Genomic DNA, 25229 nt, shown 5'->3' with positions numbered 1-25229 from the left:
CCATCATCCCCTGCCAAAAATAGCAGCAGAAGCAGTGTGTGGGACCTGCAGCCTCCCCGGGGGTGGTGGCTGCGCCCACCCTGTGCTAGGGAGCCCACGGGTTCCTGTCCCGCAGCCCCGGGAAGCCCCGCAGCTGCAGCTCCTTCCGCATGCGGGGGGTGGCAGGGGGAACTGGGGTGCCTATATCTTCCCACAGCCCCCTGGGAGCTGCAGTCTGCGCTGGGGACCGGAGCATGGTGCTCGCCTTCGCCCTCCGCCTCCTGGGCAGCTCCGCTTTGCTCCTGGCCACCGCGGCTGGGGCTCAAGGTAAGGGAGACCGGCAGGTCTGCACCTCTGAGGCCTTCCTCCCATGGCCCTCCTCTTCTTCATTGCTGCTCCTCTCCTCGCTGATCCTTTTGCTTTTCCCTGCGGAGGCAGATAGGAGCCCTGTGCTGGTCCCAGGTGGACCTTGGCACGCCAGACCCTGAGCATCACAGAGCCTCTGAGCTGCTCCACTAATGAGAAAGACCCTCTGGGATAGCACCGGGGCCACCCCGTGCCCTTCAGCAGCTGGGGGAAATGGAGTTATAACCTCGCTACGGGAGGCTATGGAGAGTCTTTCACAACCTGCTCAGCTTCTTGTAACAAGGGGCTTGACCTATGTGTTTAAACTGCCAAAGTAAAGCTGGTTACGGATATGGCATCTTATGGCAGTGAGACAAGAAGCCTGTTCCGATAATAGATTGTGTTTGAGCTCTGTCATGTTGAAACTTGCTGTGATGTATAGAAATGCATTGGGACTGTGCTGGTTGGCATGTTTGGTCCCGCAGGGCACGAAAGCCTGGCAGGTAGCCCGAGGTGCCCTCTCGTTTGGGACGGGATAGCCAAAACCTACAGAAACTCAGCTCCATCACTGCAGTATGGTTTTGTTTATCCCTTCCCGTCTTGTAAGCGTAGGTGCTGCAACCTGGCTGCCCTGGCAAGGTTTGAGAAGTGCTTTGGTACTGTATGGAGAAGACTTCTGCCTCTATCCTCAATCATGTTAATTATTCACTGGCGTCTTGAGAGACCAAAGGCTGACCCTCCTGCCTTAGCTGGCTGCGGTGGCTCAGTGGCAGGCTGGGAGTCAAGCATTGGTGGCTGCAAAGGGTTGGGTTATGTTTTTTAAAAAAAAAAAAGAATTATCACTAAGTTAACACTTTGTAAAAAGGTCAAGTTGTATTTTCTTCTGTTATACTTGGTTTTCTATATGTTCAGCTGATGTATGTGCATTTGGTTTGCCAGCCTTGTGGAAGTAACTGTCATTGCTCACGTGTGCTGTTTGGTGCCAGAGAGCTGTGGTTCTCCCGCAAAGCCAACCTCAGAGCTGCGCGAAGGGGTGCAAAGGGCGCAGCGGAGATGGGCTGCACCTGAGCAGCTCAGCGGGACAGAACTGTGGCCCTTTACTCAGTAACCCAAAGGATATTACACCAGCAAGAGGTGTTTCTTTTACCTTCTTTCTACATTCCCATATCTACTGCAAATATTTGCCTAGTGAACAAAAAGCTACTTCCCTGTGGTTGCGGTTCTGAATGCCTGTCTGCCTGCCCGCCTCTCTGCATGTCTGCCTCTCCATCTCTCTCTTTCTCTCTCAATGCAAACAACCCCCAGGTACCCCTGGAAGCACACCAGCAGGTTCATGGGCAGGTCCCTTGTCAGGTGCAGCAGAGGCTTTGCCCTCGCTGGCGTGGGTCCATCCCCACACCGTCACGGTGGTGTCATGGGCAGCATGGCATGGCACCCCCAGCCCACGCTGTGCACCCTCTGCCTGGCTCTCTCGCACAGCTGCCTGCCCCAGGTAGCACAGACCCCTGGAGTGCAGTTCGGTCGGTCCTGGACAGTCCTGCCAGCATTTCCCCAGGTTGGATCGGATCGAGGGGGTGTGCTCCCCAGCCGATGGGTTAGAAGCACGCAGAAAGGCCATGAAAGGCTTTGACCTCACCAGGTGATTGACATGAAATCCTGGACACCCTGTTCTTGCCAGCTGAGGAAGCAGCAGGGTCCCCCAGCAGTGCAGGGAGGAGCCCTGCAGCCCCGGGAGCACTCGCCCTGGCTGCAGCCTCCGCTGTGTCCCATCACTCAGGGATCAATGGGCTGCATCAATGGGACACCATCAACACGGCAACCATCACAGGCAGGAACAGCTTGAGAGCTGTGTAGGTAAACAATGTTTTATTTCTCTCCCTTTTCCAGCTACCCTATGTCCGTTGCCACACATCCGGCATGGGAAGAGAGTACCCGCTGCTCACTATTTCTACAGGCCCGGGGACACCATAAGCTTTGCATGCCACAGAGGGTATACCTTGCAGGGCTCCCGCACAAGCAAGTGCCAAGCTGACTTCAGATGGAGCCCACCTCTGCCAGTGTGCAAAAAGGGCAAGTGTCCCAGCGCGCGGTGCGAGCGGTGACAGCTGCGGGGGAAAGCTTCCTCTTGTGTCCTCTCAAATTCAGTGGGAAAGCAAAGCCGGGATGCATCTGTCCTCCTCGCTTGTCTTCTCAAACCAAAGTGCTGCCAGCTTGGCTCTCAGAGAGACAGGAACAGCTCAGAAGAAAGGAGCTGGGGTGGGACATGGGGCTGGCTGCAGCCTGCCCTGTCTTGGGCTCCAAGAGGGATGGGGAGAAGTTAACCCTGGGGCTGAGTTGCTGTGCAGCAGGAGGCTGTAACCTCCCCAGCACACTCAGGAGCCGTATGCGAGCTGTGGGGATGGCAGTATCTGCTGCCCCAGGGGAATTTCTGTGACTCTGCTTCTGGTCAGATGTGGGATGTTTTCATCTTCCTCCTGGAACGGGAAGTAATCACAACTTCTTGTTGCTCTTGCTGCTTCCATGTCCATGTGCATCTTCTGCCAAATCCCATGATGTGCCTGTGAGTTCTCCTGTCAGGACTGTCCTTATTATTAGTAATTTTCTCCCAGCTGCAATGCGATTGTAATCTTGGTGCTGCTGTACGTTTTGTTAACTAATACTTTGGTCCAGCAAATGGAACAAAGACTGAGCAGAATTCAGGATATTACCCTGATGTTACCCAAACAGTCCTAGTAGCACATAAATGGCAAACAGCTGACCCACATGGCAATTTCCCTCCCTCTCCAGAGGTGACGTGTCCTCAGCCACCAAACATCGCCAACGGGCTGCACAGCGGACAGTCCCTGGACAAGTTTCCCCTGGGAGTGACCGTGTACTACGGCTGCAAGGATGGCTATGAGCTGATTGGGAACGTGTCCATCAACTGCACGGAGGACGGGCTGTGGAGCAAGCCCCTGCCCCGCTGCAAAGGTGGGTGGATGCTTCATTGCTAGGTGTGGGGCTGGCAGAAAGGATGCTGGATGTCCTGGTTGTAGGAACAGTGCAGACAGGTTTATGGCAGTGATGAGAAGGGAGGGGGCTGTGTGTGCAGGATCGGACCCATGCATTGAAGTTTAAAGGATGCCGTCCATGTTTCCTGCAGCAACTGGCTGCGAAATACCCGAGGTGCAGAACGGGAAGGTCTATGGGCTGCAAAGCACCTACAAAGCTGGAGAGACTCTTCACTTTGCCTGCAACGCCGGTTATGCCGCAGAGGACACCTACGAGATTCAGTGCCAGCCGGGGGGGACCTGGGATCCGCCAGTGCTCACCTGCGAGAGGGGTGAGTGCGGGTGCCCGCTGCTTCCCCGAGGGCAGCCCTGCCCGGCGGGTGCTCCTTGCAGGCAGGAACAGCGTGTGCAGGCTGAGCCGTTCCTGCGATGGGCTTTAACCCCTCAACGCAGCATCACGCCGACTCCCTTCCCCTTGCACGCTGTTCTCTCGCTGAGTTAAGACTTTGTCTCCCTGTTGCAGTCCGACCGTGTCCCATGCCTCCGGGGGTTCGCAACGGAAATCACAATGGCCAGGGAAAAGCAGATTTTACCATGGGAACGTCTGTAACATACACCTGTGATCCCGGCTACTACCTGGTTGGAAATGCCATTGTGTTTTGCAGAGCATCAGGGAACTGGAGCCAGCCCGGCCCTCGCTGTGAAGGTGCGTCTGTGGTCTGTCCCTTCGGGTGAGAAGCTCATAGTGTGGCTCTGAGCACAGGGGAGACCCTGACTGTTGTCACTGAGACCTTCAGTGAAGGATTTAATTCCCCTTTAAAGAAGTATACAGTTTTATAATATGTAAAGAATAAGCTTGCATCCGTGAATCTGGAGCTAGGTATTTCTGTAACTGTGGCTGCATGTGCCGTGCCTCTCGCGCTGGGGCTGGGTGCTGGTGACCCCGCAGTGTATGACCAGGAACTGGCACATCACTTAATGTGAGACCAAGTGCAAAGGGGTGTCCAGAGCCAGCACCCTCCTCCCAGTGCTCTGGCTGCAGCACGCCCACAGTGAGCCGGCCGGTGACGGTGCTGGGGACCAGGCACGGGCATGGGGTGCAACACAGCCTTCAGGGGGAGACCGGATGGATTTTTATGAATCAATTCAACCTTCTTTGTCCAGAAAACTCAGAGGAAAGACGGGGCACCCAAGGGCTGGCTGTCAGGACAGACCCAGCAGAACCTGGGGTGGGAGCCCTCTGCCATCCCCCTTCACCTTCCCCCATGCCTGACGTGCAGGTTTGAGTTGAGCTGTCTCTCAGGCATCGCCTCTCACGGACACTCTCATGGGCTTTTTCCCTCCCTCTCCAGAGGTGACGTGTCCTCAGCCACCAAACATCGCCAACGGGCTGCACAGCGGACAGTCCCTGGACAAGTTTCCCCTGGGAGTGACCGTGTACTACGGCTGCAAGGATGGCTATGAGCTGATTGGGAACGTGTCCATCAACTGCACGGAGGACGGGCTGTGGAGCAAGCCCCTGCCCCGCTGCAAAGGTGGGTGGATGCTTCATTGCTAGGTGTGGGGCTGGCAGAAAGGATGCTGGATGTCCTGGTTGTAGGAACAGTGCAGACAGGTTTATGGCAGTGATGAGAAGGGAGGGGGCTGTGTGTGCAGGATCGGACCCATGCATTGAAGTTTAAAGGATGCCGTCCATGTTTCCTGCAGCAACTGGCTGCGAAATACCCGAGGTGCAGAACGGGAAGGTCTATGGGCTGCAAAGCACCTACAAAGCTGGAGAGACTCTTCACTTTGCCTGCAACGCCGGTTATGCCGCAGAGGACACCTACGAGATTCAGTGCCAGCCGGGGGGGACCTGGGATCCGCCAGTGCTCACCTGCGAGAGGGGTGAGTGCGGGTGCCCGCTGCTTCCCCGAGGGCAGCCCTGCCCGGCGGGTGCTCCTTGCAGGCAGGAACAGCGTGTGCAGGCTGAGCCGTTCCTGCGATGGGCTTTAACCCCTCAACGCAGCATCACGCCGACTCCCTTCCCCTTGCACGCTGTTCTCTCGCTGAGTTAAGACTTTGTCTCCCTGTTGCAGTCCGACCGTGTCCCATGCCTCCGGGGGTTCGCAACGGAAATCACAATGGCCAGGGAAAAGCATTTTTTACCATGGGAACGTCTGTAACATACACCTGTGATCCCGGCTACTACCTGGTTGGAAATGCCATTGTGTTTTGCAGAGCATCAGGGAACTGGAGCCAGCCCAGCCCTCGCTGTGAAGGTGCGTCTGTGGTCTGTCCCTTCGGGTGAGAAGCTCATAGTGTGGCTCTGAGCACAGGGGAGACCCTGACCATTGCAACCAGATCCTCAGAGAAGGTTAATCCCATGTAAAGTGTTGCATGGTATAAATCAATTTCAAGCCCTTCTATTGTGACGGTGGGGCTGGGGAGGTTTATGTAGATGTCACGTAGGTTTTGTTGTTGCAATATTAACAGCCTGTGAGTTTTTTGGTTTGTTTTGTTCTGACTCCTTTTGCACATCACTTCTGTTCATCATCACTTCCAGCGACCATCTGCATAAATCCACATATAGAGAATGGAAAGCAAGTTGATGGTCAAGGACTTATCTTCGCACCTGGGCAAATGGTGACATTTCAGTGTCACGATGGTTACAGCCTGCAAGGCAGTGCTAGAATCTTCTGCCAGGATGATGGCAGCTGGCACCCTTCTGTTCCCGTCTGCAGTAGACTGTACCATTACCAGGAGTTCTCAAACAGGCCTGAACTTCCAGGTAAATAGTGACATAGCTGCCTTGGAGTACACTACTATTCTATGTCCCCTAACCCCATTAAAAAAATGTGGTTAAACCCTGTGGGTGGAAGATTTAAGTATATCCTGGGAATAAGAACCTGATCCTCTGGAATCCTTTGGGAAAATATGTTGTATTTGTTTAATAATGGCTATATTAATCAAAATAAACAATTTTGCAAGGCAAACCAAACACCTTTCTCATAACAGTGTTCTTTCCGTGCTTGCGCCCGGCATGCCTGTCCTGCCTGATTCTCACATCTGTTTTCTTTCTCAATAGGTGGTTGTGGTGCTCCTACAAGGTTACACTTTGCTGAGCTAAATGAGGAGCATAAAAATGAGATTGATTTTTCTGTTGGGAAGACTGTGCAATACACTTGCCGACCTGGATATGCTAAACACCCAGGAATGTCACCTACTATTACATGCCTTGAGAGCGGAGTGTGGTCAGAAGCACTAGAGTTCTGTAAAAGTGAATAGCTCCTTGATTTGGTGTCTGTTATTCAAGAAGGAATAGGTGCTAGGTTCTGTCCATGCTGCAAAAACCTGAACCTTATTCTGGTGTTCAAATAGTATGTGACTAGTAAAGCCATGTAACTTTATGCTATTCAAAACCCATTTTGGGGGTAACTGGAAATGTGGACAGATTACTGGACTAACAGTCGGATCTGTTGTACTGTGGTATAGACAGAGAGAAGCCTAAAATGAGGTTTTTTTCTCCCCCAGGGAAACAATGCAGTCATCCCGGTGAACCTGTGAATGGGAAAATAATTTCCCTAACAGATCGCCTGTTTGGGTCAACAGTGGTCTACAGCTGTGAAGAAGGGTAAGTCCTGGTTTTGGCAACTGCTTAAAACAGCAAGGAGAGATGTATTAGGTAAGTCTCCCTTTTTTCCTCCTATTCATTCATTCCCAATAAATGGATTATATACAGAAGCCACTCTAGTCCTGCACCTATATGAACACATAAGGTGTTCCCTATCTTATGTGTATACGTATATACTGTGAAATTGGTAAGGTGGTGCTGAGCGAGGAAGGAAACTTCTTCAGGGCCAGAGCTTTGCTGACAGCGGGGCTGATCACGCCTTCCGGGGTGGCGAGGAGGAGGTAGTAACTTACACTGAAATGACTTGGGATGAATGTTCAATCCTTTTAACACCAGGCACAGGTTAATTGGACAATCCAGGAGACGGTGTGAGATTGCTGGTGGACGTGTTGCATGGAGTGGCGACATTCCCACTTGTCAGCGTAAGTAGCTTACAGCTCCGGGGGGGTTTGCATGGATCCGGTAAATATTTTCCAGCAGAGACTGCCAAATCTTTCCAATCAAAGCTTTCACAGGGAATTTCTCTGCTCTGTGGGCATGAAAAATATCAGAAGGTTTTGATGTCGAAAGAAAATGTTCTGGGAAAAGGTACAAGATCTCAAAGCTTAATGGATTATAGAAAGCAATGGCTCAGCTGGAGCTTTTTCAGCAGTGCTTGGGTATCCTGTCTCTGACTAACATCACAAGCCCATTACAAGAGAGGAAGGGAAAATATTATCTTCAGCTTAAGGGTTGTTATTGTTAGACACAGAGAGACCAAAGCACAACCCTCAGAAGAGGCAGAGCGCTGTGGGAGGGCCAGAAGTGGAATCCCAAAGTCCCAAACCGCGGGCTCTCTCTTTCACTATGAGCATGGATAACTGATGTGTACCCAAAGAGCTGCCGTGCCGCACCTCAGCAATTACACCTGAGTGTTTCTCTGCTGATTAACTACTGTTGCTGATTAGGTGACAGTTTCATACAAGTAAGAAACATTTACTGGCACGTTCTGGTATTTTAAAGCATTTTACAGGTTCTCCAGGTACATATTAACCTAAGGTGACATAGGTTAATTTCAAATTTCTGCCTGTGCGTGCCTTTGCACTGTGTGCAGCTGAAAAATCAGGATTTTACACAGGCGATACAAAAGAAATACTTGCTTTTTTATTTCTTAAACAGTAGAAAAGATAAAGCAGGTAGGTGTTTCCTCCATAGAGGTTTGTCTTACTGGTCTGCTTTCTGTCATAGAAATAGCTGACCAGGGAGATGGGATCCAGTTGCCTACAAGGCCTCAACTAGAAGGTCACTTCATTGCAGTTACTCCATCTCTAGGACAAGTGTTTATGCCCCACAGACTGAGGGATTTAAAGTACTTTGGTGCTGCTGTTGAATTTAGAAGCCTTGTTCTGCACCTCTGCAGGTATCCCTTGTGAGCCGCCTCCGGACATTCCCAATGGGAAGCACACGGGCAGGCTGCTGGATGAATTCCACTTCGGCACATCTGTAACATACACCTGCAACCCCGGGTACCCACTCCACGGAGAGCCCTCCATCTACTGCACCACCCAGGATGGGAAAAACGGCGTGTGGAGCGGGCCACCCCCGCAGTGCGGAGGTAGGGTTGTGCGTGCACATCCTAATACTCGGGTGCAATCCTCCCTGCCCTACTGCTTCATATTCGGAAAGCCTAGGAAACCTCCAGACAATTGCACTTCTTGCCCGAGTGCCTGCTAGGGCAGGATTTGCACGGGCTGATTTGCAGCTGTGGCCAGGCAGAGGGGAGGAGGCTGGAGGACCACCCCACTGCCTCCAGCATCCCCAGCCTCACCTTTCGGTTTGGGTCTCTCCCTCAATGTTTGCCATCTCTGGATGCAGGCAGTACATCATCTATGGGAAAATTATTTTCAGACTTGTGTCTTAAAAGGGATTGCAACTCTTAAGTGGCTTTGCAGCTGCACAGCTCTGCACACTGCGTGTTTTGAGGACCCGCACTTCTTTTCCAGAGGCAAGATGTCCTGTCCCGCAGGTCAAGAATGGGAGAATAGTGTCTCCTAGGACTGCCTACACACACAAGGATACCATTGCCTTTGAGTGTGAGCCAGGCTATGTTCTACACGGCCAGAGTGTGGTACAGTGCCAACTAAATAACACCTGGGAGCCACCCGTGCCAGTGTGCGAGCAGGGTAAGTGTTCCAACAGCGCTCTGAATGTTAAGCTTTCTCCTGCTCTCCCAGATCTGCTTTTTCTTGACTCCTTTAACAACTGGGTTGGCTTATCTTTCTTGGTAGCTGGCTGCAATGCACCTACCAGACTGGCGTTTGCTGAGCTGAAGGAGCCGTACAGCAACCAGACCATCTTTCCCGTGGGGAGGAAGGTGGAATACGTGTGCCGGCCTGGGTACACCTGGCACCCGGGCATGCCGCCAGCCATCACATGCCTCAGGAATCGGACATGGTCTGCAGCGCTGGAGTTCTGTAAAAGTACGTCCTGCAAGTGCTGAAAAACCTGAAGTGTCAGGCTTGGCTGGATTTTCACATTTTTCTGGCATTATGGGTTTCTTTACTTTATGTGGTCCGCTCTCTGTGTCGGCATCCCTGGGTGGGATGTGAGTGAGCAGCTGAGGGCTAATGGTGGCTGATGTTCCCTTCCAGGGAAACAATGTGCTAACCTAGGGGATCCAGAGAATGGCAGAGCTGTTGTCCTGACGGACCTCCTCTTCGGGTCCAAAGTGAATTACACCTGTGACGAAGGGTGAGTCTTGTGACTAGCTGAATTCAGCTGCCAAGTGAGAGTAAAGCAGATTTTTAGCTTTACATGACGGAACGTAGTTCCCAAGTCAGAAGTCTTGGCTGCCACTTACAAGGATTGTAAAGAAATCTCAAGTCTCCTAATGTAAATTAATAAATCCTTCTGTGTGACTCCAGGTACAAGTTGGTTGGAGGCTCTCAGAGAACATGCGAGGTCTCTGGCACACGTGTCTCGTGGAGTGGAGATGCTCCTGTCTGCCAGCGTAAGTAGGCCACAACAAAAGGCCTTTGGAGATGGCTTGCAAGAGACAGTGGCACATCTTTCAAGACAAAGATTTTATTGCAAAAGATTTCTCAAGTCACTGTATGTGTCAAATCTTTAATTTTTCTTTTCATTTTGTTTTGGTTTGGATGTTTCTGAAAATGTTTCCAAAGGTCTTTCATTTATCCTGGTCTAAACTGGGAAAACCATTAATATTTTAAACTCCCTGTTACTGGGGTAAGTATTTCTCACTGGTCATGTGTAGGAATGGCGTGGCCAGTCTCTCTCTGCATGTGTCACCAATGGTTATGGAAAGGGAGGTAAGAATTGTCCCACCAGCTCCAGACATGGGCAGCAAGGAAGTGACTCACAGGAGGGCGCACGTTTTCCTTCCCACATGTGATTTTCTCCATACAAGGTTTGTCTCTGGATAATTTGGGTCATTGTATTCAGAGAGCATCACCGCTGAGACGGGTTCATCCCCATCGGTTCTCTTCCTGGGAAGCGTGTGTGTCCTGCAGACCCCAGGTGCTGCTGCAGCACTGATGCTAAAAGCCACCTTGTACGCGCCCACAGGTATCACCTGCGATCCGCCTCCGGACATCCCCCACGGGAGACACAGTGGGCACTTGACGGGCACCTTCTCCTACGCGGACGTGGTCATCTACACCTGCAACTCCGGCCACCCGCTGGCTGGAGAGCCCTCCATCTTCTGCACCACGGTGGACGGGGAGCACGGCGTGTGGAGCGGGCCGCCGCCGCGGTGCGGAGGTAGGGCTCTGCGGTGCACGGCCGTCCGTCCCCGCTGGCGAGAGTTGGTTGTGAGTGGCAGAAGGAATGACCGTGGCTGCGGTGGGGGCTGCACCCACTGATAGGAAGACAGCTAACATGACAGATATTTATTGAGAGGAGTTAATGGAATTAATTGTCTTCCTCCTTTGGTTTTTGAAAGTTGGATTTTTAATTTTTTTTTCTTGCCTTGTCCATATTTCTTACCTGCCTTTCCTTCTCCTTCACAGAGGTGAAGTGTCCTCCCCCTCCAGGCATCGCCAACGGGAATCACAGCGGCCAGTCCTTGGACACCCACCTTCCAGGCTCGACTGTGCAGTACACCTGCAGGGATGGCTACTCCCTCATCGGGAACGCCTCCATCAGCTGTACCGCCAGGGGAACATGGAGCCGGCCCCGGCCCCGATGTGAAGGTGTGTGTGTGTGTTGGCTTCTTTTACCTTTCCCCGGGTCCTTTCTTCCTTCTTGGCTCTTGGTCTAATTGCTGCAGACCAAATCTCCAGTGAGAGGCAGAGGCCAAAGATCCTACAGGCAGGAGGAGCCCCACCTGCCTCTGTGGATTTCTCTTTCTGCCCCCCAGTAAGGACAGACTACCAGTGCAGTTGAATAATGATATTTTGTGTAAGGATAAGAGTCAATGATGTTGACATGCCCATGATAGCGATGGCAAGGATCGGCAGCAGGCACTGCCCCTGGTCAGTGCCCCTCCGCACCCAGGATGGGCTTCGCGTCCCCAGCGGTGCCTTGTGCTCTTCACTTCCAGCAACCGGCTGCAAAAGACCAGAGATCGCAAACGGAAGAACGACTGGGCTGGAGACCATGTACAGACTCGCAGACATCATTGTCTTCGAATGCAATTTTGGTTACGCCTTGAAGGGCTCTCAAGAGTCTCGGTGCCAGTTTGGGGGCACATGGGACCCTCCTGTGCCCATCTGCGAAAAGAGTAAGTGTAAATGAGGCGGTGGGTGGCAGCCGATTTCTTCTGAACCACTGTGTGAGTGCACCTGGCAGGGTGCAACTGCCTCACCTTGGAGGTAAAGGGGCCACTCTCCAGGACTGGAAAGGAAAAACATGCAAATACCTGTCCACCCATCTTCATAACACCCATTCAGACTGTTGTTACGTAGGGCTTTCATCTCCTTAAATGAATCCACAAATGGAGAGAGAGCCAGGCTAGTGTCTGATCTTGTTCACAACCACAGAAAGGCCCGAGCAAGCTGTTACAGCCGCAGATGGAAACTAACCACTGTAAATGCCTAAATAGTGAGAAAAGATCATTCTTGATGTCAATAAGCTCAAAAAACATGAAGGCTGGAAGATAGGTGAGGGTAGGATGGAAACATAATTCATACATTGACATCCCTAGCTATTTTGGAAAAGTTAATGGAAAAGAAAGAAGTGAAAAGGCTGCCTTACCCTACAGTGGGTGTTTCTGGTACGTGCTCTTCACCACTTTTTTCCCCTCCTTTAGTGCTACAGTGTCCTTCCCCTCCAAATATCAAAAATGGACAGCATGAGAGCAAGGATGTGAAAGTGTTCATCCCTGGAACGTCAGTGAAGTACTACTGTGACCCGGGGTATGTCCTCACCGGGAAAACAACAGTTTCTTGTTTGAAATCCGGAACCTGGAGCATCCCTTACCCCCGGTGTGAAGGTGAGCTGTGAATGCTGTTACCCGTACTGAAAAGGGAGACCATCGCGGTCGCACAGCCTTCCCTGAATTTTGACCTCACAAAAACAAAGGGAGAACCCCCAGCTCTGGCAGCCGCTTCCCCAGCCCACGCTCTGCTGCTTTTCACTTCCAGTGATCACCTGCACAAGCCCCAACGTCCAGAATGGAGAGGTGGCTGAAGGACAGAGAGCTGTGTACCATCCTGGGGCCAACGTCACCTTCCAGTGCCGCCCGGGCTACGTGCTGTGGGGCAGCCATGAAGCCAAGTGCCAGCCCAATGGCCGCTGGGCGCCTGCTGTCCCCACCTGCGAGCCAGGTGAGCACGGGCACATGGGGGTTTAGAGAGAGGATGCTTAGGGCCATCCTTGTGCTGGAGGGGACCTGAGGTCGTGCTCTCTGCCTCACTCGATCGCTTCAGGTGTGACGGTGTTTTGCTGTGTTACATGTACTCCTCCGTCGGGCAAAATCACTGAAACGCTGTTCTCTGCTCCTGCCCTGTTAGTGCTGCCTTGTCCTCCACCTCCAGTCATCGCCCATGCCACGCACAGCGCGGAGCTCGGGGCAAACTTCACCAGCGGCATGTCCGTGAGCTACAGCTGCCAGCCCGGCTTCTCCCTCCTCGGAGACCCCTCTGTCTTGTGCACGGCCTCGGGGAACTGGAGCCTCCCGTACCCACGCTGCGCAGGTGGGGCCGGCTGCTGCCGCGGCTGCTGCGGCTGGCTGAGCACCCGTCCCGTGCTCGGCTGATCCTGGAGCAGGCAAACCTGCCAACCTGCAGAACTGGCGTGGGGGGGGCGAAGTGCACACCCAGTGACACCCACGGGTCTAAGCGTGCTTCCAGCACACGCAGGCGCTGTGTTCACTTTGGTGGCACTGGGAATAACCTGGTGGCATTGCCAAAGCCCATGGTTTCCCACAAGGAGACAGTCTTGGTTGTTCTAACTTCTGGAATTGCAGATTCCTGCACTCTGTGGCCCAAAGACAACACGCTGTATGGTGGCCGTGCTGCAGCGTAGGATGTGCAGAGTGTGGAAACACCAAACTGGCTAACCTGGGTTGGGTTTTTTTTTTGGGGGGGATGGTTTTGTTTCATTTTTTTAAGAACATATAAATTGGGTGCACGTATCCTTGCATGCTAAGTAAGTGTTAATTTATGTAGATAAATGTCAGAATACATAGAAGAGATATTAATACCTCGGGGTTTGTAATGGTCCCTACCTATGCGCTTGTTTCTCTTTAGCTGTGTTTCACAGCCAGCATGTATTTCTCATGTGCATTTTGTTTCTTGGCAGCTGGCTGTGGGACACCAACAACGTTATTTTTTGCTGAGCTAAACAAGGAGTATAAAAATCAGACTGAGTTTTCTGTTGGGAAGACTGTGAAGTACACTTGTCGGCCTGGATACATAAAACATCCACAGATACCACCAACTATCACGTGTCTTGAAAATCAAACATGGTCTGAAGCCCAGGAGTTTTGCAAACGTATGTTTTGCAATACTTCTAGTTTGTTTCAATCACAATGTGATGACTGAAGCCTTGTAATTTCTCCCTTTCAGTCCCCTCCTCCGTGGGGTTTGGGCAGACTCCCAGAATTAGTGACCTTTTTCCTATGGCACTGAGTTAAAGCAGCTTAAAACCAGGTTTTCTTCTGCCCAGGGAGAAAGTGTGATCATCCAGGAGAACCAGAGAACGGCAGAGTTATCGCTACAACAGATCTCTTCTTTGGGTCAACAGTGAATTACACCTGTAATGAAGGGTGAGTCCCAGCCAAGCTCCTTCACCTCGCCGAGATGAAATCAGCAATCCTTCTGCCCTCCCTGCAACTCGTAGGCACCGCGTGTCTTCCCACAAGAGACCAGTGGTTGTGTCTCTGAGCTCAGAGCACCCCAGCGGTGCCTGCACAAGGCCATGCTGGAGGAGAAACTGGAGTTCTCAGGTGCTGAGAGAAAATACAAATCATCCAAATGATCAGGGAAAACCTCAGAATCCTTTGGGTGGTTTAGAACAGTTTTGGCACTAAAGCAATTCTGGTCTTCGCAACGGTCTATTTCTAGTCTAATATCTAGTCCAAATGGCAACAGAAATTGGAAAAGGGGATTTATTTATAAATTTTTAAATGCCATTTAGAGGGCACGACCACCCGAGTCTGGTTGTGTGGAGCATATGAAGGGAAAAGGGGAGTTTATTTTGGAAGCTTTGGCTTAAGCCAGAAGTCATTAAAGTGGACTTTTCTAGAGGATGGAAGGAAGAGGAGAGGGCATGGCAGCTCCCTGAGCCCCCAGGGATGTACTGCCTGTGCTGACCGAGGGGACCTGGGGGGAGGTCCCCATATGAGCTAAGGTTCATAGCTTTAAAATGGTGGTATTAGATGGCAACTAAGGCAATATTGTTTGCTGTGGGAGATGCGACCTCCAAAGATGGTCCTGCAGTGACAAGAGTGACTTTGTTTGACCCCAGGCACAGGCTGGTTGGAGCATCCCAGCGGCACTGTGTGATTTCGAGCTCTGGGACGCGAGTGACGTGGAGCGGTGATGTTCCCGTCTGCCAGAGTAAGTACACTGCGGCAGGAGCTGAGTGAGCAGGACTGACGAGAAACCAAACACAGCACAAAGAGATTCAGATCGGTGCTTTCCTTGGGAAAGATCTTTCAAGGCAATGACAGAGAGCGTCACCGCTGAGACGGGTTCATCCCCATCGGTTCCCTTCCTGGGAAGCGTGTGTGTCCTGCAGACCCCAGGTGCTGCTGCAGCACTGATGCTAAAAGCCACCTTGTACGCGCCCACAGGTATCACCTGCGATCCGCCTCCGGACATCCCCCACGGGAGACACAGTGGGCACTTGACGGGCACCTTCTCCTACGCGGACGTGGTCATCTACACCTGCAACTCCGGCCACCTGCTGGCTGGAGAGCCCTCCATCTTCTGCACCACGGTGGACGGGGAGCACGGCGTGTGGAGCGGGCCGCCGCCGCGGTGCGGAGGTAGGGCTCTGCGGTGCACGGCCGGCCGTCCCCGCCGGCGAGGCTGTGGGCAGGGCAGGGCACACACAGGGACACGCTGTGGAGCAGTGGCTGTTCACAAGACAGGAGGGGCTGGGGAGGATGTGGGGCCGGGATGTGTTAGTGCCCACATCGCCCCTGCTTCACTGAGAGCCCTTTGGCACTCACCGGCGATGAGTGCACAGAAATACCTGCTAAGTAGTCCAGAGGGGTGAAGTATCTGGATGGACTCTGGCAATGAGCAGCAGCCAAGAGATACCTGTCTGAGACACCCTGTCTCTTACAGGCTGGCAGCTCAGCTGCAATGTTCCTGTGCACCAACTCACTCGTTTTTCCATATTCCTCCTTTTTCTCACTACTGTCATGAATGTGGATTGGCCCTCTTCCCCCAGTGTCGCAGTGCGCTCACCCTCCAGCCATTGCCAATGGAAATGGTTAATTCTGGTGTCTTTGTGCATGCATCCTTCGTGCGCGTTACCCTGTCCATGCCCTTTTTTCGTTTTGTTTTGTCCTCTCTCTTTAGTGCTGCAATGTCCTTCACCTCCAAATATTGACAAAGGAAAGCACAACAGCCAGGACTTGGAAGTTTTCACTACTGGGATGGTCGTAAATTACAGCTGTGACCCTGGCTACAGCCTCCTGGGAGAGGCATCAATTTACTGCACTGACTCTGGAAACTGGAGCCTCCCTCTTCCTCAGTGTGCAGGTACACAATGGTTCCGAGATAATGGCTGGAGTTATGGATAGTCTGGGAATTTCTGCCTTCAAAAGCCTGTAGGACTGATCCTTTCCCTCACTCTTCCCAAAATGTTGAATCCTTCAGTCCTTCCCTTTTGTTGTCAGTTTTGCTCGTAAACTTTTATCTATGCATACTCAATATACATTTTAAAACAACTTTGTGTAGTTGATATCCCTGTTTTTCCCTGTGTTTTCTTTCCTATAGGTGGCTGTGGAGCACCTCCAAACTTAACCTTTGCTGAGCTAACTGAGGAATACAAAAATCTGATGGAGTTTTCTGTTGGGGACACCGTGCAATACAGCTGCCAGCCGGGATACATGAGACACCCTGGATTACCCCCGACTCTGACATGCCTCAAAAACCACACGTGGTCTGAAGCGCTAGCGTTCTGTAAAAGTGAATAGCTCAATCAGTTTGGTGTTGGTTGTTGAAAATTGTCTAAGCTACATTTGTGGGTTTCTTAAAGCAATTCTTTAAAAAATGATTTATACATGGCTTCACTAGTCACATAGTTTGGGCAGCTATTGGCCTTTTAAAAATCACGTCTTTATTGGTGTCTGAATGTGGACAGATCCTTAAGATACCTTCTCATAGTGCATTACAAAACTGCAAGAGAGGAGTTTAAACTCAGCCTTGTTCTTTCCCAGGGAAGCAATGTAAATACCCAGAAACACCAAAGAATGGCAGAGTTGTTGTTCTGACAGATCTCCTTTTTGGGTCAACCGTGAGCTACACGTGTGAAGAAGGGTGAGTCCCACGCTGCCTTTGCTGACTCCATTTCTGAGCTCGGTGTTGGGCAACTTACGGTAAAGGCTCAGAGCCCACTCCTCTGCGCTGGGCGTTCTCCCGCAGCAAGCCAGAATTTGTATTTTGGTTCCAGTTATGCCATAGTTGCCTGCTCAGGAAAGGGAGAAGTGTCTCTCATTTTCTCCTGCCTGCGCTCAACAGATTACTCTGCAAACTTCAGTTTCAGTCTACCTTCTCAGATGGCCACCCAGCAGGAGCTGAGAGTGCAAGCAAGCACGTGCTGCAAGGAGGCTCCAGCGGTTTGGAAATCACTTGGGTCTGAGTCCTGATTTAGCACCTGACCAATCTAACCCGGAGTAATTTGGGATCATTGCTGTTCCTCTTGGATCTAGGAAGAAGGAACTTGGTGTCCTTCATTCCCATGTGTCAAACCAACAGAAACACCTCGGTGACCAGCCAGAAACAGGAGGCTGCAGAAGGAAACCTCTGGGGGTAGTGTCAGAGTGGGAGTGCAAAATCCAGGCTGAATGACTTGATATCAACTGATATTTCTTTCTCTGTAACTCCAGGCACCGACTGGTTGGAGTATCTCATAGGCGATGTGAGACTTTTGGACCAGATGTCGCATGGAGTGGTGTTCTTCCCATTTGTCAGAGTAAGTAGGTCACCACTAGATCTGGCCCAGAATTGCCAAATGAAGTCCTTAAAATTAAAAAGTGGCATTTCCTTAAAATAAATAGAGCCTTGAGGAATAAGGCTTTTTAAGTGTAATATTCCTCTAGGATTGTTTTGTTTCATTTGCTTGTTTGGTTTCTTCTAAAAATCTTCCAGATGCTAGCTTTTGATCTTTCAGAGTTATGTAGAATGAAGAGCTGTGAGATGCCTGCAGGGATTTGTCCCTTATGTTTCACAAACATAAGTAATAAATTAAGGAAGAAATGTGTCTTGCAGTAGAAGAGCAGGATATTGAGTAAAATTGAACTAGGATCTTCCAAATACTGTACTGTTATCCAAACCACAAGGCTGTTTTGCAGGGGCTGATCATTGCAATTAGTCTTTCCTTCAGATGGAATTGCTTTGGAAGGCATGAGCTTGGTACAGTAAAGCAGTCATGAGGATGACTAATGGTGCTTATGGATTTCTACACCATTTAATATATTTATGGGAATGTATTTGCATTATTCTGCTTATAGGCACAAAACTATGTTTACATATACAATCATGTGGTAAACCTAGGAACTAAAAAGCCCTCAATTCTTGAAATTATTCTTCTGTGACTCTCCAAGCACTACCTGTGGAACTCCTCTGAGCAGTGGCACATTAAGGATGGACTTTATATATGCATTAATTACAGCATACATATGGCTCCCTCTTTGAGATAATACATTTATTTTTCAGAGGTGGTATGTCCAGTCCCACAGATCCAGAATGGGAGAGTATCTGTTCTTAAATATCGCTACACATACAAAGACACCGTTAGCTTTAAGTGCCGTAAAGGTTTCACCTTGCGAGGCCATGGCACAGCCCAGTGCCAAGCTGATAAAACATGGGATCCACCCGTGCCAGTCTGCAAGCAGGGTAAGTGTCAGCACTCTGACTTGTTAGCATTGCAGATTCCTCCCCGACTGCTCCTACCCACTCACTGAAGCCAAAGTTGGCTTTATTTTTCTTGTTTGCCACAACTACTTTAAGGAGAAAGCAGAAATTGTTCCTTTTATTTATGCCTCTCTTCTCACACAGGAGATAAGCCAGGTTTTGGCTAATGCTGTAAGTATAAGCATGATTTGCACTTTTCTCACCCTGCTTGTTGCAATCCGTAATCCGTGTTCTCTTCATTTCCTAAAAGTGAGAAATTTGGTAGCTTCATGGTGGGACACTATCAGAGAGGAGTGAAATTTTTGCTGGAAATATAAAGGCAGGATGATGGAAAATGAAGGTAAATTTGTGCATTGTATTTGATCGACCAAGTTTGTCTTTTAAACTCTTAATGTTGCATCTAGATGGAGTGGCAGAACACTATCATCATCCTGATACCACAACGAAGCCAGGTAGGTCTATTATAAGAAGAGGCAAGATTTACTAAACACTAGCTCCTCCTCCCAACCTGTCCTGCTTTTTGCAGTGAAGAGGGTTAATTGCACTTTTTTACTCTCTTGTTATCACTTTTTTCACAACTGAATGTCACCTTCTCACCTTCTCCCTCTCCTCTTTCAGTAGTGAAGTGTCTGCCTCCTCCAATGGTTGGACGGGGCTCTGAGCAACCTGATCTAGTTGAAGATGTCCCTGCCCAGGGCAGGGGGGTTGGACTAGATGGCCTTTAGAGGTCCCTTCCAACCCAAACTATTCTATGATTCTATGATTCCAAGCATTACTAATGGGGAACACAGCAGTCATTTCTCAGACACTTTTGATGTAGGAGCACTTGTGCACTACCGCTGCAAACATGGCTTCTCCCTCATTGGCAGTAAGTGTGTTCGTTGTACAACATACGGAGTCTGGAGCCACCCCCTTCCTCGGTGCGAAGGTGTGTTTGTGCTCTTTCCACTGAATCTTCTCAACTTTCTAAATGCGTTAAACGTGTCGTGATATTTGGCTAAGGACTTGCTGAAACGAGCTCTTGCTTCAACAAACTCCACCACTAAAGAAAGAATGAGGTCTCTGTGGCCAAGAATGAGGTCTCTGTGGTCTCTATCCCACACAAGTTTCACGGTCTAAAGGGTTCTTCTTACCCTCGCTGCCCACAGTTGGCTGTGTGAGCCCAGGAGTTGGGAATGGAAAAGCAATCAGATTGGAGTCCCTCTATAGGCCTGGAGACATCATTACCGTTGAAGGCAACACTGCTAATGTCCCAAAAGACCTCCACAAGTCCCAGTGCCAGGCTAGGCGGCACACGGGATCCTCCACTCCCTGTCTGTGAAAGAGGAAAGCATGTGTTATCTGTCCTTGGATGGCTATCCTTTCTGACCTTACCACTCTTGGTGGTGTGTTGTAACATGTTTAGGAGGCAAGAGGAATCTGGAGTCTAGCGTTCAGATCTGAAGATCCATCTGTGCTAATTTTTCCCATTCTTATTGCTGCAGTATCCGGTGCCTCAGTTTCTCAGTATGAATGCCTTAAAAATGAGCTTAGGCCAGCTTTGCCAGCCACAAGGAACCTGTATGGATGTTCTAATAAGGTGGTCTTACAAGTGTGGAATTCCCATTACATATATGAACTAATCACTCTTCTTATCTGATATACCAGGAAAGATGATGCTGGGCAATGTTCCTTTGTGTAAGAAGAAATGTGTGTGTTGCCATATGCTTTATGCATGATTTGGGGTGAAGTGAGCGCAGAGGGCTGGGCAGGGCTGGCTCTGTGTGTTGGATTCAATGCTGTGGGAGTGAGCGTACAGCCGTCCACAGGTGCTCAAAAGTTTCCCCTCTTGCCTGTATGAGCTCTGTTTTGATCTGCACTTCTCTCTTTTTAGTGCTGCGCTGTTCCAAGCCTGCAGATATTGCCCATGGGTCTTTCAGTGGCCCGGCAAAAGCATTTTTCACTCCTGGAACATCTGTAAGATACACCTGTGAGCCCGGCTTCTCTCTCATTGGGACAGCATCCATTCATTGCACAGAGTCTGGAGGCTGGAGCCATCCTTCTCCAGTCTGTCAAGGTGTGTTTTTGTTGCAGAGACCTAAGAAGAAAGGACGTTTAACATGACCTGCCTTAGGGAAAGGTTTGTATAAGGACTGAGTCCTTTACTACAGAATGAGTGATAAGAACAAGATCAAGTTTATACCCATTTCCAAAGCCTGATGGAGTTACAGGGTTACAAAATCAGTTATTTAGCCTAGGTGAAGAAATTCAAAGGGAACAATCAAGGCTGCAAAGGTACGGTGCCTTAGCTACTCTCTGGCAGTCCACCAGGATCCTCATGTCAACACTGTCATTTGTCTCTCCCTGACTTTCCAGCTGTGAAGTGTCTCCATCCTCCAAACATCACCAACGGGAAGCTCAAAGGCAACATCTCTGACACTTTTTCCTATGGAGCATCTGTATCCTACAGCTGTAATCCTGGTTATTCACTCGTTGGGAACGCTTTCATCAACTGCACGGTGTCAGGAACCTGGAGCCAGCCGCCTCCTCAGTGCAAAGGTGTGTTTGTGCTTGGTTTGCTTATGTTGTTTGGAATTCACGATGGCAGACATCTCCCAGAAATGGGCTGAGGAGACATGCAGCCATGCTGATATGCATGTTTTACTTTGGGAAAAAATTAAATCATCAGAGAGATACATGGGCCAAAACCTAAGCAGTAAAATCTTTTGCAGCTAACGCTGAATTCCATCCCCTTATTTTGCTTGAGAACCACTTTCATATCATAGCTAGGCAGTGTTGATCTGTTAATTATGAATTTATCTACTCTTTATTATCCCTGGGAAGAGTATGATTTTGTTGTAAAGTAGTAGGATGGGAACCTCATGCTAGTAGCCAAAGGATATGAGTACAATAGAGGCAATTTTGGAAGACAATTTTAACTCTTGCGTGTTTTCCATGTCTGCTCTTGTTGCTACGAGTGAGTTCTATACCAACTTTCCTCTGTTAAAAGCTTTTTACTTTTAATAGAAGAGTAGAAACTTTTTCCCTTCCCTTTCCTTCCCTTTTTGTGTCTCTCACTCCCCAGTTATCACTAACAGGAAACAAAGGAAATTATTATATCAGAGAATTTGTCTCTGATGGGTGATTTGTAGCTCACAGGTGAGCCTGACTATTCCCTTCTCGGAAAATGCCTCTATATGCCAATGTGACTTGGCACTTCTGTGTAGCTCACTGTGAAGGTCAGTCATCGGGCAAGCTTGACTAAAGGCAATTTCATCAGCGTCACAAGATTCCTGGTGTGGGTGTTCCTGCGTGGAAAGCTGGACATTCACTGGAATAAATTCGTTACTCACACAGTGTGCTTCCTTGGTGGAATTGCACCCACCTCAGTGACTCAAGAGTTGAACCGCGCTTGGATAACAATGAGAGGAAATAACGTACCAAATGCTTATGTAAATAAGTCAGAGGCTCTTTAAAGGAAGCAGTCTCGCAGAAAAATTCTCCCTGCCATTCCACATTCTTGTGATTTTGAAGTGTCCTTAGTAACTATTACGTGTGAAAGTAAAAATAAATATAAAAAAAAAGACGTGAAACAAAGGTTAAAAGTTACATGTTGATGTTACCCCTTTGGTCTCCGCTGAGAACCTTCTCCTCCAGAATTCTTGGGCTTGGACTGTCAAAGGTGATTAGACACTTAAATTGAAGCAACTAATTCACTTAATTGAAATCAGTGGTAGAAATAGCTTAGATGGCTGGTTAGTTATTGATAAATAATATGGCTGGTGACATCTTTTAAGGATAAGGGACTTCTACAGACTAGAAGTGGGTTATAGGCAGTTGGGTCTAAAGCTCCCACAGAATTCTTCCCTGCTACACCTTTCCTCTCCAAATGTTTTGGTAGCCCAGTATCAGAAAAATCTCTTTCTCTGGCAGGCTTCTCCCAAGGTACCCCTACTACACACCACTTCCCACGTGCAGTATCAGTGTGGAGTAGCTGATCTGTACAAATATTCACATATGGGAGTGAGACACTTACCCTCTTCTGCAGCCACAAAGAAAGGCATTACCCTGTGGAATAAGAATTAATTCCTGGTTACATTCAGAAAGAATTCAAGAACAATGTCTTAAATAACCCACAGTGGTATTTCTCGTATTTTATATTCCTTCTCATTAAATGTCCTTTTTTTGTTACTTCTAATTTCAGAGATCAGATGTGTATTCCCAGAAGTTCAAGGTGTTAAGAAAGCCATAAAAGGAAATACTTATCGCTCTGGGACTAACATCACTCTTGAATGTGATGATGGTTACACGTTGGAAGGCATCAGTCAGATTCAGTGCCAAGAGGACTTCAGCTGGGACCCTCCTGTACCAGCCTGTAAACTGAGTGAGTGAAATGGAAATGAAGCAAAGATCAAACAGAAACATGCAAATGCATTTTAAACATGCAAATGTCTTTCTGTATCAAAAAAAAATGTATATAACGGTGTGGTTTTTAAGAAATCCTATATTACAGCCCTTAGCAGTAAAAGCTTTATTGATCAAGTGATTAACTACAGTTGAGAAACACCGTATTTTGTTAGAATAGTTTGCTGATTTTTCTTTTTCTCTTCCCTTCAGCATCACGCAAGTCTGGTTCAGTAGGCCTAGGTAAGCAGCTCAAGAGATATTTTTGTGGCCAGATCTTTAACTTCATGCAGTGGCCCCAGTGGCACTGTTTCCCTCTGCTTACTCTGAAGATGTGCCTCGTTATGTCTTTTGTGCTGATACGCTTTAAAACATACAGTGAGAATAATATGTGCTCTTCAATCTCAGGAGTTGCAGCTGCAGGAGTCCTGCTTCTCCTGGGGGCAGGTATCGTCTGGAAAATTATTTCTAAGCAGAAGGAAGGGTAAGGCAGTCTTCTGGATGTTCATTCATGTCCTTTGTTGCCAAGTCCCAAGTTTTAGACACTTTATACACTTGAAATATTTGCCTGAGTGTGCCTGAGTCTTGTAATTTTCTATCTTCAGCTCATGCTTGCAAACTATACAAGGCACAGCAACCTGGAATCGATGGTGTGGTTATGTTGTGTTATTTCAAGACTCTCTTCCTAAAAGGAAACCAACCTGAGTGTTCTTTTACAAACCAATACAGTTCACTATTTTCTTCTTTTTCACTTAGCTATTATCACACATATGAAAACTACAATTGCCAAACCCCTCTGAAGCAAATAACTGAACAGAAGTGTTCATGTCTTCCATAGAAGGTATGGATTTATATTCCTCAACATAAAATATCAGTTATAGCTGCAAACTTGAGTTGTTCCAATATAGTCATTCAAGTAGAAAACTCTTTCCCCTCAATCTTTTGGTAAGATGCTTTCTTTTGCTGAATAAAAGAGACTGTTTTAAACATACTGTTTTTTTGTAAATATCCTATTTTTCTTTCTGACACCACCCTCAGTGTATGTGTTTCCTTTTCCATAATCTGAATAGATGACATTCATGGGTCAGACTTTCAGGCTATGCCTTGCTTCTGACATAAACTTGCTTTTGTTTGTAAGGATTACCCATAATTTTAGAGAGCTTGCTCTCTAAAAAACTACCTTAACAGCACTAGCATAAGAAAAGGACACAGAACTGGGCCTTTTGGGTTTTCTGCTTGCTTTTACACTTACTGCAATGCCATGTTTACTTGCAGGTGAATCTACTTTCTATGCTGAATCTCTTGCAGGTAACAATGAATTTTCACTGTTAGCTGTGAACATAATCAGCTTTGACTACAAAATGGCACCTGTAAACATTAGCTCTTTTTTTTTTTTAAAGGCTATTTTGAGATAATTCCCCCTTTGAAACAATGCCTTTCCCAGAAATTCTCTCCTCCCTCCCCGAGTGACAATGTAATCTCTAGGCATCAGTGTGAAAGCACGAAAAGCCTGATTTTAACACCAGCATGTCGTCTTTTTCCTAGGCTGGGCATCCGTGCTGCTGCTAACCAGGCATTGGACTCGTTCTCTGTACAGAGAGCGGCTGCAGGTGGCATGGAAGCGTTGCTCATCTTGAGGCTGAAATTCTGTGGCAAAAAAAGGCACTTTACCGTAGAATCAGTTAATGCTCCTTCTGCTCCCATTAATTACTGTAAGGACCTAACAAAGGTCAAACTGCACACAGTACAGATGCTGTTTCAGAGGGACTTGTGTGTCCTGCTGCCATCTGATGAAGAACATTTCTCTATTTGCAAACCCTGCGATAAGCAAGATCCACAAAAGCATTCCTGCGCGTGCGTGGAAGTCACAGTTTGTTAAACCAAAGGTTGTCTTGACTGCAGCTGCACTCAGTCTACAGCAGCAGTAGACGCTGCTCTGTATTTTCTTCCAGGAACGCTTATTTGCGGTGTTCCTCTACAAATGCTTAACCTAATAAAAGCTGAACGTAGGACAATAACTGCTTTAGGTTTTGTCTCTCCTTTTGCGTCCACCTGGAGTTTCAAACCTTGTGTTTTGGGGTTTTTTTTACTACTGCTCTGCAACACGCACGCTCTGCCTTTCAACGGAGCAGCAGCCCTGGGCAGGGCTGTTCGCCCTGGGCTGGCACACAGGCGCCTTTATTCTTAATTACCCTTTGTTGGCGTTCGAAGCGCAGGAGCTGCGCAACTGAACACGCTTTGAAGCTTTCCCTCTGTGCCGGAGACGTGGGCGGCTCTCCGGGGACCCTGCCCACGAACGAGCTCGGTCTCCTCGGGCCGGGGCCTCTCCCCACACCCGGTTTCCTCGGGCCGGGGAGGGGCAAGCCCCGGCTCAGGACGGCGGTGGTG

General features: G+C 49.0%; 1 protein-coding gene across 1 annotated transcript; it reads left to right on the top strand.

Moving 5' to 3' along the window:
* The first annotated feature begins 233 nt into the window (after positions 1–233).
* LOC143170212 (complement receptor type 1-like) lies at positions 234–24851 on the top strand. Its single transcript, XM_076358306.1, is given in 43 exon segments — positions 234–306; positions 2212–2400; positions 3112–3294; positions 3467–3646; positions 3838–4020; positions 4667–4849; positions 5022–5201; positions 5393–5575; positions 5860–6084; positions 6382–6573; positions 6828–6927; positions 7264–7349; positions 8327–8521; positions 8910–9089; positions 9195–9386; positions 9558–9657; positions 9831–9916; positions 10492–10686; positions 10935–11117; positions 12176–12358; positions 12510–12692; positions 12879–13061; positions 13669–13860; positions 14035–14134; positions 14836–14927; positions 15164–15358; positions 15900–16082; positions 16320–16511; positions 16763–16862; positions 17432–17517; positions 18261–18440; positions 19077–19095; positions 19223–19386; positions 19607–19737; positions 19739–19779; positions 20327–20514; positions 20814–20996; positions 22642–22821; positions 23055–23084; positions 23250–23325; positions 23598–23682; positions 24117–24149; positions 24387–24851. Coding segments are annotated over 41 exon segments (6051 nt in total). The 3' UTR covers positions 23680–23682; positions 24117–24149; positions 24387–24851.
* Positions 24852–25229: the final 378 nt, after the last annotated feature.

Source organism: Aptenodytes patagonicus, chromosome 22 (assembly GCF_965638725.1).
Source record: "Aptenodytes patagonicus chromosome 22, bAptPat1.pri.cur, whole genome shotgun sequence".
Lineage (NCBI taxonomy): Eukaryota > Metazoa > Chordata > Aves > Sphenisciformes > Spheniscidae > Aptenodytes > Aptenodytes patagonicus.
Note: the sequence above shows the minus strand (reverse complement) of the source record. Positions and strands in the feature narration are given on the sequence as shown.